The sequence below is a fragment of the Zeus faber genome, assembly GCF_960531495.2.
Source record: "Zeus faber genome assembly, chromosome: 2".
Classification (NCBI taxonomy): domain Eukaryota; kingdom Metazoa; phylum Chordata; class Actinopteri; order Zeiformes; family Zeidae; genus Zeus; species Zeus faber.
Window position 1 is genome coordinate 31,734,019 of NC_137189.1, and position 12,616 is coordinate 31,746,634.

Genomic DNA, 12,616 nt, shown 5'->3' on the forward strand with positions numbered 1-12,616 from the left:
TGATTCAAGTCCAGCCATCGATCTCCAAATTGAGGCTTATTGTGCCGTCACACTCGGTGAAAATTGCTCCGGAACGTTGGCTGAACAGCTTCGCGACAAACTGGATCGAATTTGACCGATGGCTTTAAAAGCTGACGTTCTCTGTCTCTCCCTTTGTCCGCCGCCCAGGTGGAGAGCTGCCAATGACCGAGCGCCGCGATAAGGACTGTCCATGGCAGCCAACCGCATCGTCCGTGTGACCAACAGCCACCACGTCCTCCCTCGCTGCAAGTCTGAGGGTGCGCTCATCGACCTCAACGAGGCGGTCACCGAGGCCAGCCTCACAGAGGTCAAAGGTCAGCTGTCCAGCCAGTCCTAGCCAGCTATTAAAGAGGAGTGCCATGAGCAACTGTTAAACTGAGATTTTACTGCAATGCTACCTTAAAGGCCACCTCTGGTCAATCTTTATTATTGTTATTCGTAGTATTACTGTTAGTGCCTTTAAACTTCCATTACGTTTATTATCACTTGACAATGCAATATTTACTGTGTACTTATGCAACATACTGTACTACCTCAGGGTACCCACCACCTGTTCATATTGGACTGACAAGTTAACATAGCATTATCAATTGCCACTCCCTGTTGACTTCAGTTTAGGTTGATAGTGTACATATACAGTATTTTATTTCATTTTTACTTTTATCAGAATTGTTTTTCATCTGCCGATGCAACACTTGAATTTTCCCGCAGGGATTTATTAAGGTTTATATTATCTTATAAGAAAAGCAATTGCAACAAAACAAACCAGATGCTCGCTTAATAATGTTCAGTAATGTGAAAGTCAACAAAGGTTTTGAGAGGATTTTTCTATACAGATATATGCCTTGCTCAATGTTGTCACAATGCTCCAGTTGCAGAGCAATTGTGAAAAAAATGTTTTATATTTCTTGGATAACATTGGCTAGTCATAGCTTGGACAATCATTTGACATCGCGATATGACACTTTTTTAAACTGTCTCATATCTGTATCTGAAAACTACAAATCTGTATTTGTGCTGTTTCTTTTGTGGCCCAAACATTCTCCCGATCCACATTCCTACACTTATTTCTGAGCTCTGTTTTGACAAGACCGTGAATCTCATCTATTTGGTGCTAAATCCAGTTGTTTGTCAAAGGTGAAAGGCAGTGACTGTGAAATGATTACACTGCAGCAGGGACCGACATTAGAAAAACCAAATAGCTCAAAAACGTAAGAAGAAATTCTAGAGGTTACCTTTAAGGTAACCCGTGTACGATTTGTGCATTAGTCAGCATAATAAATATTCCGACAATGGAACAGAAAAGTATCACACAACGTTTGAGAGCTATTCAGGGAAATTCAAGTATTTTGAACACAGTACCAAAGGGAATAAAATGCCATGTTCTGTGATACCTGATACCTAGTTGTTTCAGGAGAGTGTTTTTTGTTCATTTAGAAAGAAACACAATTCTAGAATTGGCTGAAAGTTCATCAGGCAATACTACTATCAAAACCTCAGTTCAGCCTCATCCAAACATGGACATTGTCTGCAAATATCTGTGTCAGAGTTGTTTTCTCTGAAATGAAAAAGGTCAGCATCTAACCCTAGTCAGTAAGTGGACAGGAAACGTAAATGAATGGATAATGCTTTTCTATAGGTGTTCCTACAACACTTGTGTGCAGAAAATCCCTTTAACGTTATTTTACTTGGTGTTTTGTTCTGTTTTCAGTGCCTTCTCCCAGTGCCTTGAGGTTGGACACTTCCTCCTCCTATGGGGCTGCACAGGAAGTGGTGGCTATCAAGGACTACTGTCCAAGCAGCTTCACCACGCTTAAGTTTTCCAGAGGTGATCGCCTCTTCGTGCTGGACACCTCAGGTGGCGAGTGGTGGTATGCCCACAACAACAGGGAGATGGGCTACATTCCTTCAGCCTATGTTCAACCGATCTGCCTCAGGAACTCTTCGCTCAGCGATAGTGGGATGATCGACAACCTGGAGGGGAATGATGAGGGCTCAAGGGAGTTTGGTGTCCTGGGGGAATGGACAGGGGTGACCCTTACACCCATTTCACAACACAACTTTGCGAACCCGTTTGGCTCTGGCTGCGGCCTGTTGGATCAGAACTGCAAAGAAAGAAGTGTAAAAAACTCTGATGACTTTATTTTCTTTGACTCACTTGCGTCTCCCTCTTCTGGCCATGATTCTGTTTTTAGCGTGGCCAACACTAATGGAGTTGGCAGCTATGACATTTTCAATACAACTCCGACCATGCTAAACAAGGAGGTGCCACAGACCCTGCACAGGAATAATCCCTTCTTCCGGAGCAAACGCTCCTACAGCCTTTCAGAACTGTCCATCCTGCAGGCTCAGTCCAACCCAATCTTACCCTCTTCAGAGTTTTTCACAGGCCTTAAGGCTCCCACACCAGAACAGTTTAAGAGTAGGGATGACTTCCGTACAGCGTGGCTGAATCACCGCAAGCTTGCCAGGTCCTGCCATGACCTGGACTCTCTGGGCCAGAGCCCTGGGTGGGGCCAGACGCAGCCGGTGGAGACCAACATTGTCTGCAGGCTGGACAGCAACGGAGGGGTCATTCAGCTTCCAGACACCAACATCAGTGTGCATGTCCCTGAGGGGCACATCGCCCTCGAAGACACCCAGCAGATCTCGTTGAAAGCCTTGCTGGACCCTCCTCTGGACCTCAACAATGACCACTGTTCGACCCTGAGCCCTGTGGTGGAGATCAAACTCAGCAACATGGAGACCAAGTCATTCATCGCACTGGAGATGAAGGTATCCTTGGCGGTGAAGAGAGAGAGTGGGCAGATTGCAGAGGTGCTCTGTGTTCGAAGCGACTGCAAGGAGGGACCCTACACACCAATCCCCACTTCATACGTTTACAAGGACACAGTACAGATGCAGCTGGACAGCCTGGAGCCCTGTATGTATGTGGCGGTCGTTGTTCAAGCTCAGCATATCAACCACAACACCACAGTGTGGGACCATGTACAGAAAAAGGTGACTCTGGGTGTGTATGGACCTAAGCACATCCACCCATCCTTCAAGACAGTGGTCGCCATGTTTGGGCACGACTGTGCCCCCAAGACGTTGTTGGTGAACGAGGTTGGTCGGCAGGCAGGCTCCTCCCCACCGGTTGTGCTCCAGCTCTGGGGGAAGCACCAGTTTGTGCTGGGCTACCCTCAGGACCTCCGGGTGGGGCTGTACTCCAACATGTCTAACTATGAAGTGAAGCCCAACGAGGTCGGGGGGATGATTCAGGGTTTCCAGGTCAAACTGGGGAAGGTCAGTCGGCTCCTTTACATGATCACGTCGCACAACCCTGAGAGCATCTCAGACTTCACCCTCAGGGTCCAAGTAAGAGACGCACTCGAGTGCATTCTGGCTCAGTTCTGCGTGCAAACTCCTCAGCCACTGCCAAAGAGCGGAGCGCGGCTAGCTGGGCAGAGGAGGTTCCTGAAGAAAAAAGAGGTGGATAAGATCCTCCTCTCCCCACTGGCCATTACGTCCAAACACCCCCAGTTTCAGGAGCGCTGTGTCACCAACCTCAAGTTCGGTAAATTGATCAAAACAGTGATTAGACAAAACAAGTGCACTTACCTCTTGGAATATAAGAAAGGGGACATAATCGCGCTACTGAGCGAGGAGAAAATCAAGCTACGTGGCCAGCTATGGAACAAGGAATGGTACATTGGCTACTACCAGGGCAAGACTGGACTTGTCCATGCCAAAAACGTCCTGGTTCTGGGGAAGGTGAAGCCCATTTACTGGTGTGGTCCGGACCTGACCACCACCATGCTGCTGGAGCAAATCCTGAAGCCCTGCAAGTTCCTCACCTACATCTACGCCTCGGTAAGGACGGTCCTGATGGAGAATGTGGCCAACTGGACACCATTCGCTGATGCCCTCGGGTATAGGAACCTGCCGCTCAATTATTTCTGTCGGACCGAATTGGACAACGAGCCGGAAAAAGTAGCATCAGTCCTGGAGAAGCTGAAAGAAGAATGTACCAACATGGAGAACAAGGAAAGGAAGTCCTTTCAGAGGGAACTCATCATGGTAAGTCCTTAAGTCCTTACTCTGTACTTTGTGTTTCCCCATTGAGCTGCTGCAACAATTGAATTTCCCCATTGGCGGATAAATAAAGTACTATCTTGTCTTAATGTAGTCCTTTGTGTTTGTGTTAATGTTGTGTGTTTCGAAATGTCAGTTTTCCAGATTGTTTTCTTTGTTTGTTAGACTTGTGATGCATTACAAAACAATTTCAGTACGCATCCAGGTTACTATCATTAACAAAGACCGAAACCAAATTGAGAAAAAAAAAAAAAGTAATTATTTTAATTAATTTAAAGAAAACTAACTTTTTTTTAAACAAGAAACAACCAACAAGGAAAATATGTAATTCGCAACGTTACTTTTTTGTTGTTTCATGTTTGACTTTTTAAGTGTGAATCCTTAATTCATGTTAAAATGTCAGGGTCCAGCAGTAAGGAATTGAATTTGGGCGTGTTTAGTATAAAGAGCATATGCACATTGGATTCAGAATTTACACTGTGTGTGTGTGCAAGTCCACCAGTCCATGCTTTTCTTTTTTTAATTTGAACTAGAGCTAAACTGAATGTTCACAGCTTGGTGTATGTGTGGCCAAGTTGCTGTGCCTCAGGTGCGGACCGTAATTCTACAGCAGCACCTCACAGAAATGCTAAGTGAACTGTTGGAGGCCCAGGGGCGGCAGGGGAGCATGTGATGGACTGGATTCCTGCAATAACTTTTAAAAGGTCAAGCCAGGGGGTCTCCTGGGGAAGAAACTAACACTGTATCAAATCTAATTGTTATTTTGTTTGGGAGAAGGCCTTCGCTAAGGCATACAGCTGCTGGAATAGTTGTTTCATTTACACTTGTACTGTATACTCTTCAAGACTAGAAACGGCCACATAAGACAATTCCAACCTCTGCTAACCCTAGAATTAGTTGCATAAGCCCCAACTTGCCATCGGAACTCAAATGGTTCGCACAGTGTCGCATGGAGCTCATTAATTCAGACTAGTTGAAGTCAGGCTCTGCCAGTCAATGGATGTACGGGTTCTTAATATTTAGTGCGATGACAAGCAGTGCATTGCAGAGTGCGGCAGCGATCAATGAAGAATGTGCTATGTTTCCTTCACATCCGCAGAGAAGGAATTGTTGATGGAACAATAAGAGGAATTTAAACATTGTCACAAAAAGGCAATACTGCATCTATTTATAAAGCCAAGGAAACAGTCTGGCAATCGATTGCTGAAAGCGTAAAAGCATAATTTATTATGTCGCCATAATTGCATTTCCACTTGAACTGATCTAAAGTAAATTATCTGCATATTCCATTTATACTAAATTGCTTTTCCTGACAAGGATTGCGTTTTTTTAAATTATTTTTTTTATGAGAAACTTGCATCAACTTAGAGTTTCAAACTTTGGATTTTTATTATTATTATTTTTTTATTACTTTTCCTGTGGCGGCTGGTGGTGATATTGGATGGGTGGGCTGGGTAAAAGACTATCAACCAACAGTATAATTTACACCACAGAAGGTGTAAAGGCCAACTTGTCACAGACTACTCACTATGGAGTCAGAGTGTTTTTTGAGGAAATGTCTCAGAATAGTGTTATGATTTTGGTTTGAGTTACCTGTACCCTACCTGTGACCTACAACAATGAAACTATAGATCTCGCTATAACCCTCTATCCCAATTCCATCACATTGTCGGTACACAATGTGATGGCTTACGTCACAGAACACAATCAATGGGAGGCTCGCAGTACAATAAGAAATATAATCAAGGTGCACTTGAGCAAGGCACTGGGTCTCCGTTGGCGTCCTCGTGTACCAAGTGGTTCTCTCACGTTTCTCAAAATGTACTACTTGTAGTTTTATGGTGTTACCATTTTCCAGTAAGGTGTGGTACATTATGGTAATCAGACTTTCAACGCTGACTGTAGGTTTATTGTGATGACAGACAAATAAGAGCCTTCAAATGCATTTGTCAACATGTGACAGCTACTCTGCCAAAATATCCACAATTTCTGTTGATGGATTATTTGCAACTTGACAATAGATTCTGCCAAGAAAAACAAGCTTGTTAAAATGTTCCACATAGCTGTTATTGGTATTGTTGTACAATAAAATTATAAAACTAAACTTTAGATATGACTATTCTGGAAATTTCAGCAAGGTAGGACAAATCATCAAACTACAGGATAAACTGAAGATGAAAAATTGTAAAGTGACTGAATATTTTTGAAACAGGAATCTTACTCATAAGTAACTCCGTAAACCTTTATTTATATAGCACAAATATATATTATATATTTACAAACACAATTGTAAATAAGTTACATTAACAAACATATTTCAATAAAATGGTCATGAAAAAAGAAAAACTTTAATAAAATGGCTCAGCTATAATAGGCAGCTCTCAGGTGCTGCATCAAACAATCATCCAATTTGTATTCCTGTAACGTCTGTGTGTATGTGGTGCCAGAACATGATTTGAATAGCACTTGGAACAAGGATTTCTATCCCTCATTGTCAGGCCTCTATACAGAGATGTTGAGGAGGAGCCAGGATTCGCTGGCTTTGAATCCTTAGGCTCTGTCACATGTTACGGTCAATAGCTTTCCCCGATAGCCCGGAGCAGGCCCCAGCGGAGACGCCGGTCACATGAAATTCAGGGAGAAAATAACACCGGGGAAAGAAAAGGCAAAGCACCAATCTGGCAGATGACAGCCGTCTGCGGTCGCTGAAGAAATATCTGTCTAATATCAGCTCTGAGCACCCAGGGGTTATCTGCACTGTCGGCCTGGTGCATTGTGGGACGTGGCAGAGGCCAGGCAGCCTCTCTGACTTAACACTGTTATTGAGAAGGTAATTACAGGATTGACGTGTTTTATAACAACTGCGTGCGTGTCCGTGTTATACTCCATCAGCGATATAATTAATCATTTCTATAATGATTCTACATGCTCTACATGATTCTGCATGTCACCAGGTGAGTCAATTCTGCCATGGCATGAATATTGCATAACGAACAGTAAATGATGTTCAATATGACTTCTGTCTCTTCCATACAAATGAACGTCAAACCAGGTGGTATCAATGTCCAGTGAACCTCCACCACCACAAATACACTGACTTATGTAATCGTCAAGTTAATAAAATGCTCCACAGTTCAGCGCCTCAGTTTAAAAGACTGGCTTCACAAAACAAAGCTTCCATTCTCTCTTCCTTCATATCCTTTAATCTCACACCAGCATGCACGCGGCTTTTCAGGAATGTCTTGTTCCACATTCAGGACGCCCTCCGTCGCTGTTTACAGCTGAAACAGTGTAATTGGGTTGATTATGAGACTGACACAGATCAATATTACACAAGGTGTGTTATCAGTGCGTTCCGCCCTTCGCTGGCATGAGGAGAGAGGCTCTCCGTTTCTGCATTTATGAACGACCAGGCACAAGCCGCGTCCTCGAAGCTGGCACGACGCTGGAAGCTGGCAATGTTGAAGGATTTAACCTTTATTCTGCTGTTTTTCCACTGTAATCACTAGGGATTAGGGATCTATGAACAACGGGCCTAAAAAAACCAATCCGAGTTATGTTTGTCTGAAGTATTTCTCAGGATTATGATATACTATTAATCTTGATAATTTCAAGAATAATTACTTGTTGAACATTGGTCACGATCAAACAATTAAAATAAAAATCAGTAATCCAGAGCATTTTCTTATTCCTGGTTTGGAATGTTTCACTACTTATTTTAACCCTTTTTTATTATTCAGAGGTGGAAAATCCAGGTCCAGAAAGTAATATTCCACTCCAGGATTCCGAGTCAACCATGTGTATTTGCTTATTGGCATCAACTCAGAGGTCCATCTGAGGAGTGAAGCCAGCTGGATCAGCGTGTGGCTGGATCGTCTCTTTCTGAACCTGGAACCACTTTCTGACCATCTCTGCTTTTATTCAATTGAAAGCACAAACAATTGAGAAAAAAAAAAGAAGACGAGAGTCACCCCTGGCTAGTGGGGCAAATGTGAGGCCCACAGGCTGGATCTGGCCCCTCATGAGTTTTGGTCCAGATGGATGTCCAGGTGGAAAAATGCGGTCGTCCAGAAGCATCGAGCTGGTCAACATGAGACAAGAGGAATCGTCAGAGTCGGGAAAAACCAACACTGGTGAACTAGACCGTCTGGAACTGTTTTCCAGCCCTAGTTCAGAGCAAACAAGCCTCCCCCACCCTCTACACACACACACACACACACACACACACACACACAGGTGTCGACAGGTGTTCCTGTGTGGAACATGAGAAGCCATTGATGAGTGTGGGGGAAGGGCAGGGGTGGGAGGATAGGGTGTAGCTCTTTGATGTAACAGACACCACTTGGGTGGTTTTGTAACTGGGCGCATCGTGTTACGCCGACCGATGACCAATCAAGAGGCTCCGCTTTTGTGAGGCTGAGCCAATAAGGTGTGGATCCATAATATAATCTGTCAGAGAGGTGTAGCTTTCTGGGAAGAACAATGCCCCCCAAAACTAGAATCACATCAGTCGGTTTTTCCCTGATGTTTTGAACCAATTTCCAAAGAAGCTTCCTGCTAGGTCAATATAATTGGCCTGATTGAGTGACAGCACAAGACATTTCAGGCGTAGTTCAGGCTGTAGTTCTCTTCTCTGCCTCCTGGGCTTTGGTTGTCCTGCGTGTCGGAGGAGAGCGACTGGTGCTGGTTCTGCCCGGCAGCTCAGCAGATGAATGAAGCCCTGATGTTTTCACCTTCCACCGGCCAGAGGAGAGTCATTAGAGCCTGGGGTCTCCCTAAGGCCTCTGCTCCTTCTGTCTGTCAATCATCCAACCCCCCCCTCCGCCCCAACCCCACCACCCTTCTGCCCCACCCTCACAACCCGATGCAGCACACCGGGTCAGGGGCAAACTGCCTCTCTCCATCTCTGCCCCCCCGTGTCTCGCTCGCTGTCTGCACAGTGTTCCTTTTGAATCCGCCTTTTCTGTTCCCCTTTTCCCGGGACAGACAGGTGGATGGACAGATGTGTGTCAGTGAGTCGGGCTGTCGTTCTGCGGATCCGGATGCGAGAGACGAAGAATCGAGAAGAGGAGGCCGCGTTACGAGAACAGAGGAGAGAGGGAGAAGTTGTAAAAAGAGAAGACAAACGGAGAGGGAGAGAAATCAGTGTGGAGTTTATCTTATTTATCGTGAGACGTGTGTGTGTGTGTGTGTGTGTGTGTGTTGCTGTCACAGTGGGCTGGCAGAAAGCTTTGAAGCCCCTGTGCTGAGCTGTGCAGATCCTGCGGGGGGGGGGGAGAGAGAGAGAGAGACGCAGAGACGCGCCGGGCGAGGAGAAGAGGGAGCAGGGCTTTAATCTGGGATAAACCAGGCTCTGTCTCGCTGCACAGTGGCCCTTTATCAGTCCCTGCCCTCGTGAGTGCTGCGTGATAGCGCGGGAGCGTCTATTATCACAACAATCGGAGGGAATTTCACTCTGTCAATTTCTATCCCTCGCTATCGCCTTGACAAACCTCGTTTTCCTGTCCGTTCTGATATTCATGCAGTTTAGCAGTCTCTGTACTTTTTCTTATTATGTGATCCGGTCAATTCGGTGGATGTCTTCTTTCATGGTCTAATTTTTCCACCGAAGTCCCTCACCTTAGTAAAGCTTCCAGAATTCGAACTAACCGGACCCAAATGACACTCCCGTGCGCCTTCTTTCAACTACACGCCAAACACTTAAAAACATGGTTACGATGCCAAGCGTAGCCACCCTGGGCAAGACCAAGCCTGATACCTGAGAAGATGTGATTCAGTGTAGCTGCGCCTGCACACGACTGATAACCCGCATCCTCACCGGCCCACTGATTGGGGTTTTTTTGGTTTTTTTTTTGTTTTTTTTGGCAGAGCTAGAAGCACATCAGTTTTCTCCAAGGAGAAACTTGACGCAACAGGTCTCCATATTCTAACCATCTCTCCCTCCTCCTTCTCCACACTTTCCCCATCCATCCACCGACCGCGCTTCGCCCGCGAAACCGCCCTTGCCCTCCTACGGGCGTCCTCCCGTCGCCGAATCCGACCGACCGCCATCTGCCTCCTCTCCCGACGAAGTAGCCTCGCTCCGACATTTCCGCCTGCTATCGGACCCGAACCCCATCGCCCCCCCACCCCTCCCTCTCTGAACCTGACCTACCATGTCATTATGTTTGAGTCCTTGCCAGAGCACGCTGGACTGCCTCCCTAGGGTTCCATTCCCTCCATGCCTTTCGCAAGCAGTGCGGCGGCCCCGACTGCAGCGTCCCCAGACTCCAGACAAAGTCATTTCCAACGTCACCTTTAACGCACTTTAATTCCTCTGACAGACCAGTCCCTGGCAGCTCTTACTATACAGGGAAACGCCACTTCCCAGCCGTCTTCCTCGCTTGACCTTCCTGGCAACGTCCTGCTCTTTTTTTTTTTTTTTTAAATGTTGTTTCGGCGTGGTCGTTTCGATTGACTTCGGGGACTTTTGGGATGTTTTAATATCGAAACACGTCCTCCGTTCCCCATCCTGCTGTTAAGCTTGTGCACTTTGCTTGCACTGGGGCACTTGTAAATACATATTTGTTTGCATTGTTTTGCAAAGGACACATGGCTTATTCATCAATATGCCGGGTACCTTCAAAAGAACAAAATGAAAAAAAAAACGTTAGCGAGTGTTCCGTGCTGTTGTTTATTTCCACCTCCCTAGGAGTCACAGTGGGCTGATTGGATGATGCTTTTGTTGCATTTACTGTAGAAGAACATGGAAGTCAAGTTAAAGGTGTGTGTGTGTGTGTGTGTGTGTGTGTGTGTGTGTGTGTGTGCGTGAGTGCGTGTGCGCGTGTGCCCCCGTGCCCATGCGCAACTATGCTTGTGAGGACCGGTTTCCAAATTGACAGATTCTTTCTTTCTTTAGCTTTAGAAGAGCTCCAGAACCGCGTGTCCTCACTCTGACACCAGTAGTTTGTTCATCGTAGTACAAATGTGAATCACAGTCCCGGTTCCCCCTCCACCTCTGTGTCCCGCTCTTAGGCCCTGTTGAAGATGGACCAGCAGGGTCTGGTGGCCAGGCTGGTTATTGACTTTGTGCTGCTGACCACAGCGGTGGAGGTGGCAAGCCGCTGGAGGGAGCTGGCGGAGAAGCTGGTCCGCGTGTCCCGGCAGCAGATGGAGGCGTACGAGGCGCCGCACCGTGACAAGAACGGACTCCTGGACAACGAGGTGAGATCCACAACCCTGACGTGAAGAAATAAACTGGCAATAAAATGAACGGATGTTAGATGCATGCCATCTCCCCAATCTCTCTGTTGCAGACATTTGAATATTGTTATTTTATTCAAAGATAGGCTGCAGTAACAATTCAAAGACGTCACGGCGAGCAATACCATATCGGTATCTCTGTGTTAGGACTGGTGTGTGACGATTAAAGGATATGTTCGCTATGTTTAACCCTGAACTTATTAAACTGTTCATAGCAAGACCTCCCTGTATGCTTTACCATTGAGAAACGTGTACTCCCTGTGCAGGACTATCACATTTTATTTCAAACCAGTTTTTGTAATTGCCGCGGTACCTTGGCCACAGTATGTCGCTAGGAGGAACCTGATTTGCAAAACCCCGAACTGGGTTGTCGCTACAAGGGGGCACCGGCTCAGGGGGTAGAGCCGGTCGTCTACTCCTCCTGGTAGTGTGCTGGTGTGTCCTTGAGCAAGACACTTAACCCCTTAATTGCTCCCTGGGTGCCTCTATATGGCAGCCCACTGCTCTACTACGATGGGTAAATGCAGAGAAATTGCAAATTTCCCCGTTGTGGGATTAATAAAGTTTCATTAATAAAAAATTGTCATATAAAGTATAGAGCCACACCCGAATGTCCACAAGTATTATATTTGTGACAAGATGAACCTGTTTGAGCTACGCTTCGCCACCTTTTCAGATTTGGATTTTAGTCCGTGCACTCTGGTCGCAGTCGAATGAACTTTGCGGGCAGTAAAGGTCCCGATTGATTCAGAATGAATGTTTTCATCCACCCGTCGTCCTCTCCCTCCGCTCCAGTCCATGTGGAAGCCGGCGTACGACTTTCTGCTGACGTGGGCGGCCACGGTCGGGGACAGCTACCGTGACGTGATCCAGGAGCTGCACCTGGGCCTGGACCGCATGCGGAACCCCATCACCCGGCACTGGAAGCACCTGACGGGGACGCTCATCTTGGTCAACTGTCTGGACACGCTACGCAGCGCCGCCTTCTGCCCCACTGGCTACGGCGACTTTGCCATCTGAATCACGTCAATGAGCGGCTAGGAGGGAGCTGATTTGCCGGTGTCCTGAGGTGTGTTTCCAGGTGTCTGGCGGTGGCGTCGCCATCAGTCTGCTGCGTGCGTTTCCTCCTTTCTTTTTTCTCTTTCACGCTCTTTTTCTTCTCACACTTTCTCGTTCCATCTCGCTCTCGCTCTCTCTCTTTGCGGACCACCGCAAATCTCTCAGTCCGCTTCGAACCAATCAGATCTTTGTGGGCGGATTCCACATTGACGGCTTGCTG

General features: G+C 46.5%; 1 protein-coding gene across 1 annotated transcript; it reads left to right on the plus strand.

Annotated features, from left to right (window-relative positions):
- Positions 1-211: 211 nt before the first annotated feature.
- LOC307227487 (SH3 domain-binding protein 4-A-like) lies at positions 212-12,357 on the plus strand (the record flags this gene model as incomplete). The annotated part of the gene is made up of 4 exons (XM_079996830.1): positions 212-335; positions 1,733-4,080; positions 11,110-11,298; positions 12,133-12,357. The coding sequence occupies 4 exons, from the start codon at positions 212-214 to the stop codon at positions 12,355-12,357; spliced, it is 2,886 nt and encodes a 961-aa protein (XP_079852956.1).
- Positions 12,358-12,616: the final 259 nt, after the last annotated feature.